General features: G+C 36.7%; 1 protein-coding gene across 1 annotated transcript in view; it reads right to left on the bottom strand.

Annotated features, from left to right (window-relative positions):
* The window catches only part of LOC123551273 (beta-parvin-like), a 113,827-nt gene that overhangs the window by 8,985 nt on the left and 82,213 nt on the right, over positions 1-22,629 (bottom strand). The window contains exon 12 of the mRNA XM_045340080.2: positions 2,805-2,877. Coding sequence (XP_045196015.1) covers positions 2,805-2,877 — 73 coding nt within the window. The remainder of the gene's footprint in view (positions 1-2,804; positions 2,878-22,629) is intronic.

Here is a 22,629-nt window from a genome sequence, read left to right as displayed (position 1 = left end):
TGAATTTTCTAGGTATAATCTGAAGTTTTGAAAAATTGGAGTTTAATCAAATTCTACATTGTAGAAAAAATTTCGATCCAAACGTGCAGAACTAGATGAATACAGGGCCTGATTAGACTGAAATAACAACAGAGTCCTGGCAATCAGTGGCTGCCTTTATACAAACTCCCAACAAGGTCCTGCTTGTCTCAGTAGTAAATTACAGTTGCCAATCAACAGTCCAGATAATCACATATAATTATGTCCAACAGAAAGTCATTTATAATACTAACAAGGCATAGGAGAAAAATTAAACAGGTGCATCCTCAACAGATGCTAAATAGGGTTCTTGCAGCAAACTTGCATTTTTTTCCGTGCATTTAAACAAAATACCCGGTCCTTTTTATTCTTTCAGGCAAAATTGCTTGTTCGGGTTTAATGCCATTTTTGATTATAAACATTGGTTACTTCACCTAAAAAGTCCATGATTTCATTATAGGAAAGTTATAAGAACTTCACACATGAAGGCAGAAGAAGAAAAAAACACAGACAAATTGTTGTCAGTCATTAATAAAGAACATGGGTCTTACTCAGCTCCAGGAATTAAACTTAGACTTGTGCTCCTCCCAATGTCAACTGAACAAGCTGACATCCAAGTTATTGAGTTAAAAAAAGAATTCTTAGGCCATCTATGCATATTTTTAACTGTCAAGGGCCATAACTCTGGCATTATAAACTGAAATTCCAAACAAAACCACATGTACACAACAATAATCCTGTGATTTTTTATGACTCTAGGCCAAATACTTTTTGAAATATGCATAGTATTTAAAATGGACAAATGGAAAATAAAAATTTCTCAAAGGCTCAAAATATATTCAAGTATACATCAAAAACTGCTGGAAATATTAATTACGATTGACAAGCAATTAGGAAATAATTAAAATTTCCCATGTACCCTGTCACTGCTCAGGTATTTGAGCCCCTTAAGGGCTGCAAAAAATCAATCACTGAATTTTTCTAACAGTTTATTGCTGGCACATGTATCTTACCCCTTAAGGGCTCCAAATTATTAATCAATCATTTAAATACTCTAACGGTTGCTGTCCATATACCTGTACTGACTATAAGAAAACTTTGCCTTGCGTTAACCCCTATCATGCTAGAAGCAATGGATTCTGTCTTTGCTACCAGTGTAGATCATGATCAGCCTGCAAATCTGTGCAGTCTGATCATGATCTGCACTGTTCGCTATTCATGTCTGTATCTTTTTTGGAAAGCACCCCTTTTGACAGTTAATGATACTGTCCAAATCGAAAGATGGACAAGTTCATTATAGAAATTTAGGAAGGTAAGGGTTAAGCGTTAGTGTTTTTGATCTACTTAATCTACTGATGATAAAGGTAAAGTTTTAGCTCTTAAAGTATTAAAGGAAAACCAGACTTAGACAAAAGTTTACCCAATGAACATTATATAAGATTTTCTAAGTTCAAAAGGGACATAATTCTGACAAAATGCTAGAGTAGAGTTAAGGTTCTTGGTCTATTTTATTCATTTAATGGTTATGAACAAAAACACAAGGTGATAAAAGCTATAACTCACAATGCTTTCAAGAAAAATTGACCTTAACACTTAGCCTGATGGCGGCAAGTGTTTCTGCCTTTGCAACCAGTGCAGACCAAGATCAGCCTGCACTTCTGTGTAGGCAGATCATGGTCTGCACTGTTTGCTATATTCAGGCAGTAAATTTTCAACCAACATCCCTTTGAATAATCTCTGAATGATGGACCAGTTTGTTTTAGAAATTTACCAGGGTAACTAACCAGGCACGACTTGTAAATACCTTGTTGAATCACAGAAGCGAAAAAAGACTGAAACTGGTAAATGTTTTTTAAGTTGATAAAATTCTGAACTACCAAAAAACAAGCTTATGAATCAGGTATCACCTCTAGCATCACCTGCAGAAGATAGATATATCAACAGCAGCAGAAACAGACAGGAGTTGTTACAACAACAGGAACAATTACTGCAAATCTAAATCAGGGTGCATATCATTCTGTTAATCATTGCTAATAGCCCAAGCAGCTGTGCTTCATAAATCTTTCTTGATTTTCTCATTTGGCAGGGCTTATCAGTTGCACTTGGGGAAAATGACCATGCAGCTACTGATACTTTCTGTGTCTAAATGAATATTTTGAAAACAAAACTGTACTTAACTTGAAAGGAAATTACATTTTGTAAAAACATGATACTGGCAAAAAATCTATCCGCTTAATGATTTTTCCTCAACAGAAAAAGAAAGTTAAAACTTTTACAGAATCTTATAGTTTTAACATTTATTACTATTTTTAAGCCAAGATCTGATGCAGGAAGAGAACGTTTTATTTCGGCAGTATGGAAGGGCAGTAGGGGAAGCTTTTAGTGGCAAATACATGTTCCAATTGTGCCCCTTCTTTTTTTTATTTCCACTTAAATAGATGCTAGAATACATGCCCTTGTCTCTCCCAAATCAAAGAAATAATCGATTGTCCTTAGACAACAAAAGTCTTACAGATAGTCAGAGTTAATGAGAAAAAAATAGTTTCAGAGACTTGTAGCCAGATAATTTCAGGGACAGGTAGCCAGTCTAATGCTCCTAGCAAAGAACCAGGTTAAGAAAGAAATATAAATTTACCATTGCCACTGCACTGAGAGGACACATGTAGAATTTAAGATTGTATTACTGAAATTAAAGAATTATGCTCGATGTAATGTAATGATTTTGGCAGCCATGAGATATGAAGTTTGTGGTAAACACAAGTTATATACCAGAAAATAACCCTCACCTTCAGCTCGTGCCTTGGGTTTAGGCAGACCAGCATCCTGCATTAGTTCAAAGGCAAAGCCTACATTGTGCACCTGAAAAATATAATAAAAAAGCCTTCATTAATCATACAAGCCACACCATGAGAAAACCAACATAGTGGCTTTGTGACCAGCATGGATTCAGACCAGCCTGCGCATCTGCGCAGTCTGGTCAGGATCCATGCTGTTTGCTAATGGTTTCTCTAATTCCAATAGCCTTTGAAAGCGAACAGCATGGATCCTGACCAGACTGTGCGAATGCGCAGGCTCGTCTGGATCCATGCTGGTCGCAAACTCACTTTGTTGGTTTTCACATGACGCAGCTCACATTCATTACGGTGATACCACCGCTCTGATGGTTCAGATTAGACTAGCTCCTAGACAATGGTATATCACTTTTTAAATTTTTATTTTTAAAGTTTTGAATACATAACCAGTCTTATTTATTATAACCTAGGTCCAATATCATAATAATGTTAGTAACGATCAATTCTCCGAGATAAAATAAAAGAAAAATTACAAAAATCGGAAAATTTGCAACAAGTTCCTTATCATCAGTCTACTTTCAGGTATGTATATACTTTATGTAAAGTAGTTCTACCTTCCTCAAAGAGTATATTTTTATCTTTAGCCATGAAGCTGAGATGCAGTATTGAGCTAAGATTTTGCAAAACATTGTCAAGTCTGTCTGATTATCCTAATAAATCCTATCAAATTATTTATATCTTGAGTGAATCTATTATTTGTTTGTCTGGCAAGACCTAGGGTACCCTTTACAACATTTAAATATTATAGGCACATGCTGACACCTTGGTTTTGTTTTGCTTTTGTAGTTTTTTGTTTTTTTGTTTTGTTTTTTGTTTTTGTTGAGTTTAACATCACATCGACAAAATTATTTCCTTTAACCACTCTACAATACCATTTCCAGCAGATTCTGCCTATTTCAAAGTAATAATTTCCAGACTTCAGTCCAAAATAAACTTCATCTGACAAAACAATTATTTACATAAACTGAATTTCAGACAGAAACTTTAGAATAAAAGTGATATGGTCCATATTGGCAGTAAAAATGACAATAAAATGCCATTGACATTTTTATATATAAACACAAAAAATGTTTGCATCCTGCCAAGCAATAATCAGCTGTAAAGCACATTTTTTACTAATTAACACTGTAACCCTTAACCGTGACTTCAAATAACCTCTACCCTAATGTTTAAGCATTTTTGTTTTCATCATCATAATTTATCCCACATTACCACTTTCTTAGAGTAACAAAATACTAAAAACCCTTCATAATAATGTGGCAACATTCTATACATGATGTTTTCATTATAAAACTTTCATGAAAAATGCTGGCAGACATGTTTTCGCCATGGTAACTGGATTGACACAAAGACAGACTGGCATACTGAGCATTCTCAGCAACATGTCTGAAATGCCAGTCTCTGGATTTGTTGTATGGAACCAGCCCTGGAATGTGAAATGGAACTTTTCCTAATAACATGTTAATTTACTTTCTGAAGTCTTTATAGACAAAGAAGCATAAATCGTCAGAAGAAAGGAAATGTTGCACTTAAAATACTAACATGAACCTTGCCTTACAAAATCAGTTTAACAACATCAACGCCTCCCACCCCCATAAAACATAGCAATGTTACTGACAAGTGTGCAGGGAAAAAAATCCAAACTTTCAAATAAAAGATGATCAATTTTTTTCCAATTTAAAAAATAACTTTTTTTTTTGTCATTGCAAGAAGTATGTTTATAAAATACATAATTCTTAAACAATTTCTGACAGTGGAAAAATTCTAAATACCGGTACAACAGGGTCTGGAAAAAAGGGGCCACTTTCAAATGTAATAAAATTAAGGACCTTACTCCCACAATGCACTGCCTTTGCCACATTTTTCGACAATTTTAACTCCAAATTCTAAAAGAGCGGGACTATATTTCAACTGTCCACCTTTTATGACTATAATCAATGTCCCATTATTATATTGTTATCCAAATTAAGTGGCTTTAGGGGAGTGATATCATTCAATAAACAAAGTTTTAGTGGTCAAAACTTTCATTCAAGAGGTAAGGTCCATTTCTTTAACAGGCTGAAAGGTGTCACCGAAAACTGTAATAAAATAAACCACTTAATATTCAATTTCTTCCATGTTCCAAATAATAAACCTGTCAGATCATTCAAAAAGGCCACATATTATTAAAATGACCACAAAATGAAAACAGACAGTGTAACTAAGACCCCTTTCATTCTCTACCACCTGGATAAACATGAATCTTAAGCAAAATAATAAAACACCATTCTACATACATCAATCTACATTGTTAACCTTTATCATACTGGACTGGATTGATTCTGCCTTTGCGCCCAGTGCAGATCATGATCAGCCTGCACATCTGTGCAGTCTGATAAAGATCTGCACTGTTTGCAATTCAGTCATGGTGCAGTTAAAGACATATCACACAGTTTTCTATAATTATGTTAATAGGCAAAAATTTTCATATGGACAGAATTTCTTCAAACTTTGTGTACTGACTAAGAGTCAAGTTTAAAACGGAAATAGGTCCAAATCCTTTAATTTTGCGCAAATCAAATTTTGCAGTTTTTGGTCAAAACTGCTATTTCTTAGGGATATAAATTTGTGGATTTCAACTTTTGAACACTTGCTTGATGGGTTTAAATTTGTGGATTTGCACAACCATGAGATTCAAGAAAATTCAAATCCCCCACAAATTTTTATGATTTCATGGTATTTAATGTTTTATTAAACCATTATCAATGTAGGTCAAATGACTAGAAACTAAATTGTAATGCTGACACATTTTAACATTGGAACAGTAAAGCTTTCACTGTTAGAGCATTTTATAGCTAATTCATGTTATATTAAATCATCTTTGAACAAACTGATACTTCTCTGTATGTAACATGTAACCACCTAGTCTGGCTACCAACTAGATAATCTTTTACATTTTTTCAATCATTTCTCTTATATTTCTTGACTTTGATTATGTTTTTGAGAACAGGGACACAATTATACAAAATTTGAATAGCCTCAGATGTTATCTCCGGTGAACAAAACACAGGGTCTGAACACAGACAACAACATAAAACCTTTAAACAGAAGCAAAACCTTCTGTTATCTTGAGAATAACTTTTTTTATTATCTAATCTTTATCTCCTAATATCAACATAAATTTCTGTAATGGCCCATTTTCTATACATTCTGTTTCACAGTGAGTGTCTTTTCTTGAATACCCGCCCCCCCCCCCCCCCCCACCACACACACACACACCCCTCACCCCAACCCACCACAAACTCTGCTCCACTTCCATATCAATTCAGGAAAATAATTTTCTTGATATTTACAGTTTTATTCTGCACCAAAGAAATGTTCTCTTCTCCTTACTACCAGTAATACCACATACAGCCCCTATCATTACATGCCTTTAATTGAAATTTAAAAGTATTAAACATAATGAATCTATTAGCCCTAGGGGACAGGGGATTACAAGGGATAACATGAGATCTGTTGTCATAAATGTCACTCTACTTCCCTAAACATGTCTATCAGGGGTCAAATCTTGATGGGATTTTGTAAACAGGGACCTCCTGGCCCCTTATCAATTGTCAAAGCCCCTATGTGGTGTTGTCAAAAATATAAAGGTGACTGGAGAGGATTACATAACCAACTAAATGACTAGAATTTTCTCTCCAATGGTTGAAATTAATTTCAATTTATTTTAAGGTTAACTTTGTGATCAAATAACTGAAACAAGAGGACCATGATGGTCCTGAATCGCTCACCTCTTCCCACATGACCCAGTTTTGAGTATGACGTCGTTTTTTCTATTATTTGACATAGTGACCTAGTTTTTCAGCTCATGTGACCCAGTTTTGAACTTGACCTAGATATTATCAAGATAAAAATTCTGACCAATTTTCATAAAGATCCATTGAAAAATATGGTCTCTAGAAAGGTCACAAGGTTTTTCTATTATTTGACCTATTGACCTAGTTTTCGAAGGTACGTGACCCTGTTTTGACCTTTATCTAGATATCATCAAGGTGAACATTCTCACTATTTTCATGAAGATCTCATGAAAAACATGGCCTCTAGAGAGGTCACAAGGTTTTTCTATTTTTATACCTACAGGCCTAGTTTTTGACCGCACATGACCCAGTTTCGAAACTGACCTAGATATCATCAAGGTGAACATTCAGATCAATTTTCATGAAGATCCATTGAAAAATATGGCCTCTAGAGAGGTCAAAAGATTTTAATAATTTTAGACCTACTGACCTAGTTTTTGACCGCAGTTGACCCAGTTTCAAACTTGACCTAGATATCATCAAGATGAACATTCAGACCAACTTTCATACAGATCCCATGAAAAGTATGGCCTCTAGAGAGGTCACAAGGTTTTTTTATTATTTGACCTACTGACCTAGTTTTTTAAGGCACATGACCCAGTTTCAAACTTGATCTAGATATCATCAAGGTGAAAATTCTGACCAATTTTTATGGAGATCCATTCACAAGTATGGCCTCTAGAGGGGTCACAAGGTTTTTCTATTTTTAGACCTACTGACCTAGTTTTTGACCGCACATGACCCTGTTTCGAACTTGACCTAGATATCATCAAGATGAACATTCAGACCAATTTTCATACAGATCCCATGAAAAATATGGCCTTTAGAGAGGTCAAAAAGTTTTTCCATTATCTGACCTACTGACCTAGTTTTTGATGGCACGTGACCCACTTTCGAATTTGACCTAGATATCATCAAGATGAACATTCAGACCAACTTTCATACAGATCCCATGAAAAATATGGCCTCTAGAGAGGTCACAAGGTTTTTCTATTATTTGACCTACTGACCTAGTTTTTGAAGGCACGTGACCCACTTTCGAACTTGACCTAGATATCATCAAGGAGAACATTCAGACCAACTTTCATGAAGATCTCATGAAAAATATGGCCTCTAGAGGGGTCACAAAGTTTTTCTTTTTTTAGACCTACTGACCTAGTTTTTGACCGGACGTGACCCAGATTCAAACTTGACCTAGATATCATCAAGATGAACATTCAGACCAACTTTCATACAGATCCCATGAAAAATATGGCCTTTAGAGAGGTCACAAGGTTTTTCTATTATTTGACCTACTGACCTAGTTTTTGACGGCACGTGACCCAGTTTCGAACTTGATCTAGATATCATCATGGTGAATGTTCTGACCAATTTTCATGAAGATCCCATGAAAAATATGGCCTCTAGAGAGGTCACAAGGTTTTTCTATTTTTAGACCTACTGACCTAGTTTTTTACGGCACGTGACCCAGTTTCAAACTTGACCTAGATATCATCAAGGTGAACATTCTGAGCAATTTTCATGAAGATCTTGTGAAATATATGGCCTCTAGAGAGGTCACAAGGTTTTTCTATCTTTAGACCTACTGACCTAGTTTTTTACGGCACGTGACCCAGTTTCAAACTTGACCTAGATATCATCAAGGTGAACATTCTGAGCAATTTTCATGAAGATCTTGTGAAATATATGGCCTCTAGAGAGGTCACAAGGTTTTTCTATTTTTAGACCTACTGACCTAGTTTTTGATGGCACGTGACCCAGTTTTGAACCTGACCTAGATATCATCAAGATGAACATTCTGACCAATTTTCATAAAGATCCCATGAAAAATGTGACCTCTAGAGTGGTCACAAGCAAAAGTTTACGGACGGACGCACGCACGGACGGACGCACGCACGGACGAAGGACGACGGACACCGCGCGATCACAAAAGCTCACCTTGTCACTTTGTGACAGGTGAGCTAAAACAAGAGGGCCATGAAGGCCCTGTATCGCTCACCTGACCTATTGACCTAAAGATCATCAAGATCAACATTCTGACCAAGTTTCATTAAGATATGGTCATAAATGTAGCCTCTAAAGTGTTAACTAGCTTTTCCTTTGATTTGACCAGGTGACCTAGTTTTTGCCCCCACATGACCCAGATTTAAACTTGACCTAAAGATCACCAAGATTAACATTCTGATTAAGTTTCAAGAAGATACAGTCATAAATGTGGCCTCTAGAGTGTTAACAAGCTTTTCCTTTGATTTGACCTAGTGACCTAGTTTTTTTAACACACCTGACCCAGATTTAAACTTGACCTATAGATCATCAAGATAACATTTGACCAAGTTTCATTAAGATATGGTCATAAATGTGGCCTCTAAAGTGTTAACTAGCTATTCCTTTTATTTGACCCCCGTGACCTAGTTTTTGACCCGACATGACCCAGATTCGAACTTGACCTAAAGACCATCAAGTATAACATTCTGACTAAGTTTCATGAAGATACAGTCATAAATGTGGCCTCTAGAGTGTTAACAAGCTTTTCCTTTGATATGACCTAGTGACCTAGTTTTTGACTCCATCTGACCCAGATTTAAACTTGACCTAAAGATCATCAAGATTAACATTCTGACCAAGTTTCATTAAGATATGGTCATAAATGTGGCCTCTACAGTGTTAATTAGCTTTTCCTTTGATTTGACCTGGTGACCTAGTTTTTGACCCGACATGACGCAGATTCAAATTTGTCCTAAAGATCATCAAGTTTAACATTCTGACTAAGTTTCATGAAGATATAGTCATAAATGTGGCCTCTAGAGTGTTAACAAGCTTTTCCTTTGATATGACCTAGTGACCTAGTTTTTGACCCCACCTAACCCAGATTTGAAATTGAGCTATAGATCATCAAGATTAACATTTGACCAAGTTTCATTAAGATATGGTCATAAATGTGGCCTCTACAGTGTAAACTAGCTTTTCATTTGATTTGGCTTGGTGACCTAGTTTTTTATCCTACATGACCCAGATTCAAACTGGACTTTAAGATCATCAATATTAACAATCTGACCAAGTTTCATGAAGATACAGTCATAAATGCGGCTTCTACAGTGGTTAACAAGCTTTTCCTTTGATTTGACCTGGTGACCTAGTTTATGAACCCAGATAACCAAATATCGAACTCGTCCAAGATTTTATTAAGGGTAACATTCTGACCAAGTTTCATTAAGACTGGGCCAAAAATGTGACCTCTAGAGTGTTAACAAGCTTTTCCTTTGATTTGACTGGTGACCTAGTTTTTGACCCCAGATGACCCAATATCCAACTCGTCCAAAATTTTATTGAGGGTAACATCCTGACCAAGTTTCATTAAGATTGGGCCAAAATTGTGACCTCTAGAGTGTTAACAAGCTTTTCCGTTGATTTGACCTTATGACCTAGTTTTTGACCCCAGATGACCCAATATCGAACTCGTCCAAGATTTTATTGAGGGTAACATTCTGACCAAGTTTCATTAAGATTGGGCCAAAAATGTGACCTCTAGAGTGTTAACAAGCTTTTCCTTTGATTTGACCTGATGACCTAGTTTTTGATCCCAGATGACCCAATATCGAACTCGTCCAAGATTTTATTGAGGGTAACATTCTGACCAAGTTTCATTAAGATTGGGTCAAAAATGTGACCTCTAGAGTGTTAACAGTCAAATTGTTGACGACGGACGGACGGACGGACGGACGGACGGACGACGGACGACGACGGACGCCGGACACAGGGTGATCACTAAAGCTCACCTTTGAGCACTTCGTGCTCAGGTGAGCTAAACAAGAGCTGTCCGTAAGACAGCCAAGCTCGACTATTCGAAATATTGTCCCAGAAGCAGGAAAATATTACCCAAAAAGGTTAAATATCAAAAGAGTTTTAAGTTCAAAAGGGGGAATAATTTGACCAAAATGCATATCAGTTATGGGACTTGCTGCTATCAACTAGTTTTATAACCCCGAAGGCACATGTGAAGTTTCAATTCAATATCTGCATTAGTTTTGGAGATAGAAACTTGCATGTAAAACTTTAACCAGAATTTTCAAAGTCTAAAAGGGGGCATAATTTGCCCAAAATACATGCCAGAGTTATGGGACTTGATCCAGTGAGGTTAGTAATTGATCTAGAAAAAGAAAAAATAAGTTTCAAATCTATATGCCTTTTAGTAATAGCTGTATGTACTTGCACGCAAAACTTTAACCAGAATTTGCTAAGTCCAAAAGGGGGCATAATTTGGCCAAAATAAAGGTCAGAGTTATGGGACTTTATGCTATCAACTAGTTTTATAACCCGAAGACACAAGTGAAGTTTCAAATCAATATCTGCATTAGTTTTGGAGATAGTAACTTGCATGTAAAACTTTAACCAAATTTTCTAAGTCTAAAAGGGGGCATAATTTGCTCAAAAAACATGTCAGAGTTATGGGACTTGACCCAATGAGGTTGGTAATTGATCTAGAAAAAGAAAAAATAAGTTTCAAATCTATATGCCTTTTAGAAATAGCTGTATGTACTTGCACGCAGAACTTTAACCAGAATTGTCTAAGTCCAAAAGGGGCATAATTTGGCCAAAATGAAGGTCAGAGTTATGGGACTTGCTGCTATCAACTAGATTTATAACCCGAAGACACATGTAAAGTTTCAAATCAATATCTGCATTAGTTTTGGAGATAGTAACTTGCATGTAAAACTTTAACCAAAATTTTCTAAGTCTAAAAGGGGCATAATTTGCTCAAAATACATGTCAGAGTTATGGGTCTTGACCCAGTGAGGTTGGTAATTGATCTAGAAAAAGAAAAAATAAGTTTCAAATCTATATGCCTTTTAGAAATAGCTGTATGTACTTGCACGCAAAACTTTAACCAGAATTTTCTAAGTCCAAAAGGGGGCATAATTTGGCCAAAATGAAAGTCAGAGTTATGGGACTTGCTGCTATCAACTAGTTTTATAACCCCGAAGACACATGTAAAGTTTCAAATCAATATCTGCATTAGTTTTGGAGATAGTAACTTGCATGTAAAACTTTAACCAAAATTTTCTAAGTCCAAAAGGGGGCATAATTTGCTCAAATACATGTCAGAGTTATGGGACTTGACCCAGAGAGGTTGGTAATTGACCTAGAAAAAGAAATAATAAGTTTCAAAGCTATATGCCTTTAATTGATGGCTGTATGTACTTGCATGCAAAAACTTAACCAAGGTGTGACGCCGACGCCGACGCCGACGCCGACGCCGACGCCAGGGTGAGTAGAATAGCTAGACTATTCTTCGAATAGTCGAGCTAAAAAACAAGAGCTGTCCTGGGTGCAGCGGTTCGCTAGTAAAGTGCCTTCATGCAAAAAGTTAATATTGGCCCTGTGACCTTGACCTTTGACCTGGTGACCCCAAATCAGTAGGGGTCGTGTACTCAATATGTACTATCAGCATGTGAAGTTTGGCAAGCAAAGTGCTTCATGCAAAAAGTCAACGTTGTGATGAACAAACGAACTAACTAACGAACGAACAGATGGACAGTTGAAAACTAATATGCCTCCCTTCGGGGGCATAAAAAGGTTATGTGCAAGTAGCTATGCGTACAAAGCGTTTAGCTGCTAATATCAGGATTGTGGGTTCAAGTTCTACGTATCATTCATATCTTCTTTTTACCAAAAATTAATTATATTATGCAAACTTACCACATATCTGTTAAACTTATCGTGATTTTTATGGTTCATTTATAGAAAGATATCCGATTCAATCGTAGTAGAAAAGGTCGAATAAAAATTGTTTAAGAAGAAGACAAAATATTTCTAAAAAATAAATAAAAGGGAAACAATTCAAATTCATAAAATACGATACATAAAATAATGTAAGAATAAATACAGTATCGATAACATTACAAATACATTAAAACAAGAGGACCATGATGGTCCTGAATCGCTCACCTCTTCCCACATGACCAAGTTTTGAGTATGACGTCGTTTTTTCTATTATTTGACATAGTGACCTAGTTTTTCAGCTCATGTGACCCAGTTTTGAACTTGACCTAGATATTATCAAGATAAAAATTCTGACCAATTTTCATGAAGATCCATTGAAAAATATGGTCTCTAGAGAGGTCACAAGGTTTTTCTATTATTTGACCTATTGACCTAGTTTTCGAAGGTACGTGACCCTGTTTTGACCTTTATCTAGATATCATCAAGGTAAACATTCTCACTATTTTCATGAAGATCTCATGAAAAACATGGCCTCTAGAGAGGTCACAATGTTTTTCTATCTTTATACCTACAGGCCTAGTTTTGACCGCACGTGACCCAGTTTCGAAACTGACCTAGATATCATCAAGGTGAACATTCAGATCAATTTTCATGAAGATCCATTGAAAAATATGGCCTCTAGAGAGGTCAAAAGATTTTAATAATTTTAGACCTACTGACCTAGTTTTTGACCGCAGTTGACCCAGTTTCAAACTTGACCTAGATATCATCAAGATGAACATTCAGACCAACTTTCATACAGATCCCATGAAAAGTATGGCCTCTAGAGAGGTCACAAGGTTTTCCTATTTTTAGACCTACTGACCTAGTTTTTGACCGCACGTGACCCAGTTTCGAACTTGACCTAGATATCATCAAGGTGAACATTCTGACCAATTTTCATGAAGATCCATTGAGAAATATGGCCTCTAAAGAGGTCACAAGGTTTTTCTATTTTTAGATCTACTGACCTAGTTTTTGACCCCACATGACCCAGTTTCGAACTTGACCTAGATATCATCAAGGTGAACATTCTGACCAATATTCATGAAGATCTTGTGAAAAATATGGCCTCTAGAGAGGTCATAAGGTTTTTCTATTTTTAGATCTACTGACCTAGTTTTTAACCCCACGTGACCCAGTTTCGAACTTGACCTAGATATCATCAAGATGAACATTCTGACCAATTTTCATGAAGATCCATTGAGAAATATGGCCTCTAGAGAGGTCACAAGGTTTTTCTATTTTTAGACCTAATGACCTAGTTTTTGACCCTACGTGACCCAGTTTCGAACTTGACCTAGATATCATCAAGATAAACATTCTGACCAATATTCATGAAGATCTCATGAAAAATATGGCCTCTAGAGAGGTCACAAGGTTTTTCTATTTTTAGACCTACTGACCTAGTTTTTGAACCCACGTGACCCAGTTTCGAACTTGACCTAGATATCATCAAGGTGAACATTCTGACCAATTTTCATGAAGCTCTTATGAAATATATGGCCTCTAGAGAGGTCACAAGGTTTTTCTATTTTTAGACCTACTGACCTAGTTTTTGATGGCACGTGACCCAGTTTCGAACTTGACCTAGATATCATCAAGATGAACATTCTGACCAACTTTCATAAAGATCCCATGAAAAATGTGACCTCTAGAGTGGTCACAAGCAAAAGTTTACGGACGCACGGACGGACGACGGACGACGGACACCGCGCGATCACAAAAGCTCACCTTGTCACTTTGTGACAGGTGAGCTAAAAAATGATATAAAGTGATTTCGAACCCGTGGCAACATGCATGGAAGTCTGACACCTTACCATTACACCACCGTGTCATCGGTTAACTGCATATATTGGTTACTTCAGTAATAAAGATATTTCCAGGATACAAATATTGCCCGGAAATATTTGCTAAGATTGCCAGGACAATTACTTGCAAACAATATAGACAGCTTATGACAATTTTCAGGTCTTAAACCTATTTAGATTAGGACAGTCCTCTATCATATCTTTTTCTTTCCTTTTCCGAGTTCAAGAACACAAACCAACATAAATCATTACTTTATATATAGCTTGGTCAAAATTGTTCATTTGTAAAAAATTCAAGAATTAATTGCCAATCAGTCGTGCTGACAGTTTAAAGGGCATCAATTATAAATATAGGTGTAATAATATAAACAAGGTTTTTCTATCTATCTATCTTCTGTCTATTACTGTCTAACCCTTTACAGGAACGTAGACACTTGCGTGCCAGTCAAGCCACAAAGATTGTTAAAATAGAAAATAAAAGAAAATCATGCCAAAATAAACAAGCAAATTCGATGAATTGGTATCATCTGCTGGAGGAATGGCAAAGAAATGTTAAGGATGTTACTAAGAAGCAAATAATTTCCTTACATTGGAACTTAAAAAAATAGAAGTCCTTAGGGAAGCATAATCAAGTAAGAAATCTGGAACATGTGATGGGGGGTGGGGTTTTCAACTTCACATGTTGATAGATATTCATGGAAGGTTTGGAAAATGAAAAATGAAAAAAAAAAGGATTTTTTTTTTTTGGGGGGGGGGGGGGGGGGGGTGACCAGGTGAGAGTACAATACTTCACATATTGATAATAAATATTGATGGATAATGTATTAAAAATGAAAAAAAAAAAGATAAATATTCACAGAAGGGTTATTATTAAACTAGAATGTGTCTGTGGGACACAGGGTGTGCCCCTCCCCCCCCCCCCCCCCTCCCCCCATTGGTACATTTGTCACAAATAAGGGGTAATAATTCAAATGTGTTAATGGGGTTTAGCCTAAACAAAAGGATTATGAAAAGGATTCATTATTCTAGGCCGTATATTTTTGAGCTATGCGCATCACAAACAAAAAGTCCACTATTTTGGCTATTTCAAGGGCCATAACTCGGTAATAAGCGCAAAGATTCTCAAGAAGAATACCAAGTGTAAAAGTTCACATCATGATAAAGACTCAAGCAAGGTTTCATGAATTTACATTAAATACTTTTTGAGCTAGGCACATAATTAGGTGAAAATATGCATTTTTTTACTATTTCAGGGGCCATAACTTTAAAAATAGGGGGTTGAGCTGGTCAAAAAATAAGAGGTGTGCAAGTTTATATCATAATAAAGACTTATGCAAGTTTTCAACCATTTATATTAAATACTTTTTGAGCTAGGTGCGTCAAAAGGTGAAAATGTGCATTTTTGACTATTTTAGGAGCCATAACTCTGAAAATAGGGGGTGGAGCCAGACAAAAAATAGGAGGTGCACAGGTTCATATCATGACAAAGACTCACACAAGTTTTAAAGACTCCACAAGTTTTAATCAATTTATATGAAATACTTTTTGAGCCAGGCATGTCACAAGGTGAAAATGTGCATTTTTGACTATTTCAAGGGCCGTAACTCTGAAAATACTGTGAAATCATTTAAATGCGCTGGCATGAAATTTTGCGCAAATGTGAAAAAGTTTTGCGCGGGCTTTAATTCGCGTATTTTCAATTTTAGAAATGAAGAAATAAAATAAAAAAATAATAATAGCGCGGTCTTAAATTCGCTCAACAGTCCTAGCGCAAAATAGGCGAAAATTCGTCCTACGCAAATAAAAATGATTTCACAGTACGGGAGGGAGCCAGACAAAAAATAGGAGGTGCTCAAGTTCATATTATGATAAAGACTCATACAAGGTTTAATCAATTTATATAAAATACTTCTTGAGCTAGGTGTGTCACAAGGTGAAAATGGGCATTTTTGCCTATTTCAGGGGCCATAACTCTAAAAATAGGGGGCAGACCAAAATGAACAAGAGCCATGTTAGACATGGCCAATCCCCCCGCCGGGCATATTATAATTGAAGGCTTAAGTTCCTGGCAAGTTAGTGTCTGGAAGTATTAATTTTGGGGAAAGCTTTGAAGAACCATTTAGTTGTGGTCCGCATCAGGGGTTTTAAAGATGTGGAAGAAAGAATAAGTCAGTGGTGAGGTGGTTTACTGCTAAATTTTATTAATTTTCATGAACAGTAAAGCTATGACGTTTTTCTATATGGCTACGGTAAAAAGAAGGAATGGAAAGCTAACAGGGAACACTAGTGCCAGAATGTCACAATAAATGCCCGTCACAGCAAATTTGTTTACTCTAGCAGCTGTATTTGCAAATTGAATTTTAATTTTGTGGTTGTTTAGTAATCATTGTAAGTCTTTTGTTTTTCTAAGTCCACAAAAAAACTCCTTACCAGGTAGAGATATCTTAAAATACACCTAAAATTGGAAAGTAACATCCATGTTGTACCACAGAAAAGTGGTCTTGTTTTTTGCCTATGGTCAATTATAAAAATGTTACAATATAAGTTATTTATAGTAACAACTAAGGGATGTTAATGTTAATCTTGGAAAAAAAAAAAAAAAAAAAAAAAAAAAAAAAAAAAAAAAAAAAATTGTAAGTCCACACAAAAATCTTTACCAGGTAGAGATTGGTCAAAATACACCTCAAAATTGGATGTAGCATGCATGTTGTACTACAGAAAAGTGGTCTCGATTTTTCCCTACGACTAGTAACGAAAAAGTTACAATAAAAGCTATTTAAAGTAACAACAAAGGGAGGTAATTCTAAAGAAGGGAACTGCGCATGACACTTCGTCTCATGATGGTGTATAATTGTGCCAAGTTACATCAAAATCCCTCCAAGCATGAAGAAAAAATGCTTCGGACAAAGTCATTTTTGTATCTGACCTTTGGTCTCTAAGTGTGACCTTGAACTTAGACCTAGGGACCTGGATCTTGCGCATGACACTGTCTCGTGGTGGTGAACATTTGTGCCAAGTTATATCAAAATCCCTCTATGCATGAAGAAGAAATGCTCCAGACAAGGTTTTCATTCTTGTATCCTTTGACCTCTAAGTGTGACCTTGACCTTAGACCTAGGGACCTGGTTCTTGCGCATGACACTCCGCCTCGTGGTGGTGAACATTTATGCCAACATATATCAAAATTCCTCCATGCATGAAAAAGATATGCTCCGGACAAACTTTTTTAATAAAATATGATAAAGGGGAATAACTCTAAAAATAGGCAAGGTAGAGTTATTGTTCTTGCACAATGCACTTCCTCCCAATGTGTTCTATCAGTGTTTGAAGTTTGAAGAAAATCCCTCCAGTACTTTTGGAGTTATGCTCCGGACAAAATGTTTTAAGAAAATAAGATAAAGGGGAATAACTCAAAAAATAGGCAAGGTAGTTATTGTTCTTGCACACTGCACTTCCTCCCAATGTGTTCTATCAGTGTATAAAGTTTGAAGAAAATCCCTCCAGTACTTTCGGATTTATGCTCCGGACAAATTTTTTAAAGAAAATAAGATAAAGGGGAATAACTCAAAAAATAGGCAAGGTAAAGTTATTGTTTTTGCACACTGCACTTCCTCCCAATGTGTTCTATCAGTGTATGAAGTTTGAAGAAAATCCCTCCAGTACTTTTGGAGTTATGCTCCAGACAAAGATCGTTGCGGACGGACGGACGGACGCACGCACGAACGGAGAGCATTTCTAATATCCCCTTCGCCTTTGGCGGGGGGATAAAAAATAGGAGGTGTGCAAGTTCATATCATGATTAAGACCCATGCAAGGTTTCATGAATCTATATCAAATACTTTTTAAGCTAGGCGTGTCACAAGGTGAAAATATGCATTTTTGACTATTTCAGGGGCCATAATTCTAACAAGAGGACCATGATGGTCCTGAATCGCTCACCTATCCCCACATGACCCAGTGTGCAACTGAGTATGACGTCGTTATTTCTATTATTTGACACAGTGACCTAGTTTTTGAGCACATGTGACCTAGATATCATCAAGATAAAAAATTCTGACCAATTTTCATGAAGATCCATTGAAAAATATGGCCTCTAGAGAGGTCACAAGGTTTTTCTATTATTTGACCTAATGACCTAGTTTTTGAAGGCACGTGACCCACTTTTAAACTTGACCTAGATATCATCAAGGTGAACATTCTCACCAATTTTCATGAAGATCTCGTGAAAAATATGGCCTCTAGAGAGGTCACAAGGTTTTTCTATTTTTCGACCTACTGACCTAGTTTTTGACCGCACATGACCCAGTTATGAACCTGACCTAGATATCATCAAGCTGAACATTCTCACCAATTTTCATGAAGATCCATTGAGAAATATGGCCTCTAGAGAGGTCACAAGGTTTTTTCTATTTTTAGACCTACTGACCTAGTTTTGACCCCACAGGACCCAGTTTCGAATTTGACTTAGATATCATCAAGATGAACATTCTGACCAATATTCATGAAGATCTCATGAAAAATATGGCCTCTAGAGAGGTCACAAGGTTTTTCTATTTTTAGATCTACTGACCTAGTTTTTAACCCCACATGACCCAGTTTCGAACTTGACCTAGATATCTTCAAGGTAAACATTCTGACCAATTTTCATGAAGATCCATTGAAAAATATCGCCTCTAGAGAGGTCACAAGGTTTTCCTATTTTTAGACCTACTGACCTAGTTTTTGACTGCACGTGACCCAGTTTCGAACTTGACCTAGATATCATCAAGGTGAACATTCTGACCAATTTTCATGAAGATCCATTGAGAAATATGGCCTCTAGAGAGGTCACAAGGTTTTTCTATTTTTAGATCTACTGACCTAGATTTTGACCCCACATGACCCAGTTTCGAACTTGACCTAGATATCATCAAGGTGAACATTCTGACCAATATTCATGAAGATGTCATGAAAAATATGGCCTCTAGAGAGGTCACAAGGTTTTTCTATTTTTAGACCTACTGACCTAGTTTTTAACCCCACGTAACCCAGTTTCGAACTTGACCTAGATATCATCAAGATGAACATTCTGACCAATTTTCATGAAGATCCATTGAGAAATATGGCCTCTAGAGAGGTCACAAGGTTTTTCTATTTTTAGACCTAATGACCTAGTTTTTGACCCTACGTGACCCAGTTTCGAACCTGACCTAGTTATCATCAAGGTAAACATTCTGACCAATATTCATGAAGATCTCATGAAAAATATGGCCTCTAGAGAGGTCACAAGGTTTTTCTATTTTTAGATCTACTGACCTAGTTTTTAACCCAACGTGACCCAGTTTCGAACTTGACCTAGATATCATCAAGATGAACATTCTGACCTATTTTCATGAAGATCCATTGAGAAATATGGCCTCTAGAGAGGTCACAAGGTTTTTCTATTTTTAGACCTACTGACCTAGTTTTTGACCCCACGTGACCCAGTTTCGAACTTGACCTAGATATCATCAAGGTGAACATTCTGACCAATTTTCATGAAGATCTTGTGAAATATATGGCCTCTAGAGAGGTCACAAGGTTTTTCTATTTTTAGACCTACTGACCTAGATTTTGACGGCACGTGACCCAGTTTCGAACTTGACCTAGATATCATCAAGATGAACATTCTGACCAACTTTCATAAAGATCCCATGAAAAATGTGACCTCTAGAGTGGTCACAAGCAAAAGTTTACGGACGCACGGACGCACGGACGCACGGACGCACGGACGGACGACGGACGACGGACACCGCGCGATCACAAAAGCTCACCTTGTCACTTTGTGACAGGTGAGCTAAAAATAGGGGGCGGAGCCAGACGAAAAATAGGAGGTGCGCAAGTTTACATTATGATAAAGACTCATGCAAGGTTTCATCAATTTATATCAAACACTTTTTGAGCTAGGCGCGTCACGAACTTCGGACGGACGGAAGGACAAACGCACACACAGACAGACAAGACCAAATCTATATGCCCCCCACCACTCATGGGGGGGGGGGGGGGGGGGGGGCACAAAAAACAAGAGCTGTCCTTAAGACAGCGTGCTCCACTATTCGGGGATTTGACAATAAAACAAGAGTGCAAGAATGTCACAATATACGCCCGTCACAGCAAATTTCTTTACTCTAGCACCTGTATTTGCAAATGGAATTTTAACTTTGTGGTTGTTTAGTAATAACTAAATGTTTTGTTTTTCTAAGTCCACAAAAAAACTCCTTACCAGGTAGAGATACCTTAAAATACACCTAAAATTGGAAAGTAACATCTATGTTGTACCATAGAAAAGTGGTCTTGGTTTTTCCCTACGGTCAATTATAAAAAAGTTACAATATAAGTTATTTATAGTAACAACTAAGGGAAGTTAATCTTTAAAAAAAAAAAAAAAAAAAAAAAAAAAAAAAATTAAAAAAAAAATTGTAAGTCCTCACAAAAATCTTTTCCAGGTAGAGACTGGTCAAAATACACCTCAAAATTGGATGTAGCATGCATATTGTACTACAGAAAAGTGGTCTCGATTTTTCCCTTTGACTAGTAATGAAAAAGTTACAATATAAGCTATTTATAGTAACAACAAAGGGAAGTAATTCGAAAGAAGGGAACTGCGCATGACACTTCGTCTCATGATGGTGTATAATTGTGTCAAGTTACATCAAAATCCCTCCATGCATGAAGAAGAAATGCTTCGGACAAAGTCATTCTTGTATCTGACCTTTGGCCTCTAAGTGTGACCTTGACCTTAGCCCTAGGGACCTGGTTCTTGCGCATGACACTACGTCTCGTGGTGGTGAACATTTGTGCCAAGTTATATCAAAATCCCTCTATGCATGAAGAAGACATGCTCCGGACAAGGTTTTCATTCTTATATCCTTTGACCTCTAAGTGTGACCTTGACCTTAGACCTAGAGAGCTGGTTCTTGCGCATGACACTCCGCCTCATGGTGGTGAACATTTGTGCCAAGTTATATCAAAATCCCTCTATGCATGAAGAAGAAATGCTCCGGACAAAGTTTTCATTCTTGTATCCTTTGACCTCTAAGTGTGACCTTGACCTTAGACCTAGGGACCTGGTTCTTGCGCATGACACTCCTTCTCATGATGATGAACAATTGTGCCAACTTTCATCAAAATCCCTCTATGCATGAAGAAGATATGCTCCGGACAAAGTCATTCTTGAATTTGACCTTTGACCTCTAAGTGTGACCTTGACCTTAGACCTAGGGACCTGGTTCTTGCGCATGACACTCCGTCTCATGATGGTGAACAACTGTGCCAAGTTTCATCAAAATCCCTTCATGCATGTAGAAGATATGCTCCGGACAAGGTCTGTGGACGCCGCCCCGCCCGCCTGCCCGCCCGCCCGCCAGGGGCGTTCCCATAATACGTCCCGTTTTTCAAACGGGCGTATAATGAATATATGTCTCAATAAGAGACCTCTACTTAAAAGGAAGATACACCAAGAGGCATAATTCTGTCAAGAAAACAAATTAGAGTTATTGGGATTGTTACAACACATGCAGATGATGATGGTAAAGATATATTTTGAGTTTCAAGTCATTATCTTATATAGTACCAAAGTTATGTCCAGAAAGTTTGTTAAAAAATTTAAGTATAAAAGGGGCATAATTTGGTCAAAAATACAAATCAGAGTTATGGGGATTGTTACCACATATGCAGATGATGATGCTAAAGATGCATTTCAAGTTTGAAGTTTTATCTTATATTGCACTGAAGTAATATCCAGAAAGCGAAGATTTCAAAAAAAAAAGTTTAAGTACAAAAGGGGCATTTTTCTGTCAAAAATACAATTAGAGTTATGGGGTTTGTAATCACATATGCAGATGATGATTATAAAGAAATATTTTTAATTTCAAGTCATTATCTTTTAAAGTACCAAAGATATGTCTATAAACGAAGCTTCCGAAAAAATTTAACATGGAAAAAAAATTCCAAGTAGAACAACTTTGTGACCTTGACCTTTGGTATAATGGGTCCAACCCCTGCACATACTATGTTTGTATGCTGGACAATGTTTATGTGAACTTACAGTAAGACATAAGCAATAGTAACAAAGATATGACAGAAAAACAAAGGTTGCCGAAAAACTTTAACCTTAAAAATAACCTGTGCAATCTGACTGAAACTCGACGGGCTATATTTCCCTATAGTGATGAACATGTACATGAAGTTTTATCTAAATATTCCAAACCACTTCCTAGATATGGCTCCGGATGGACAAAAGGAAAATTTATTAGTGATTTAAAAGATAACTTGATGCCCACGGGCAACATGTAGAGCCCGCCAGCGTCAAAAGAACTAGGAGTTGTATGCAAC

The sequence above is a fragment of the Mercenaria mercenaria genome, chromosome 4 (genome assembly GCF_021730395.1).
Source record: "Mercenaria mercenaria strain notata chromosome 4, MADL_Memer_1, whole genome shotgun sequence".
In the NCBI taxonomy this organism is placed as follows: domain Eukaryota; kingdom Metazoa; phylum Mollusca; class Bivalvia; order Venerida; family Veneridae; genus Mercenaria; species Mercenaria mercenaria.
The sequence above is the reverse complement of the archived record's forward strand: the minus strand, read 5'-3'. Positions and strand labels throughout refer to the sequence as shown.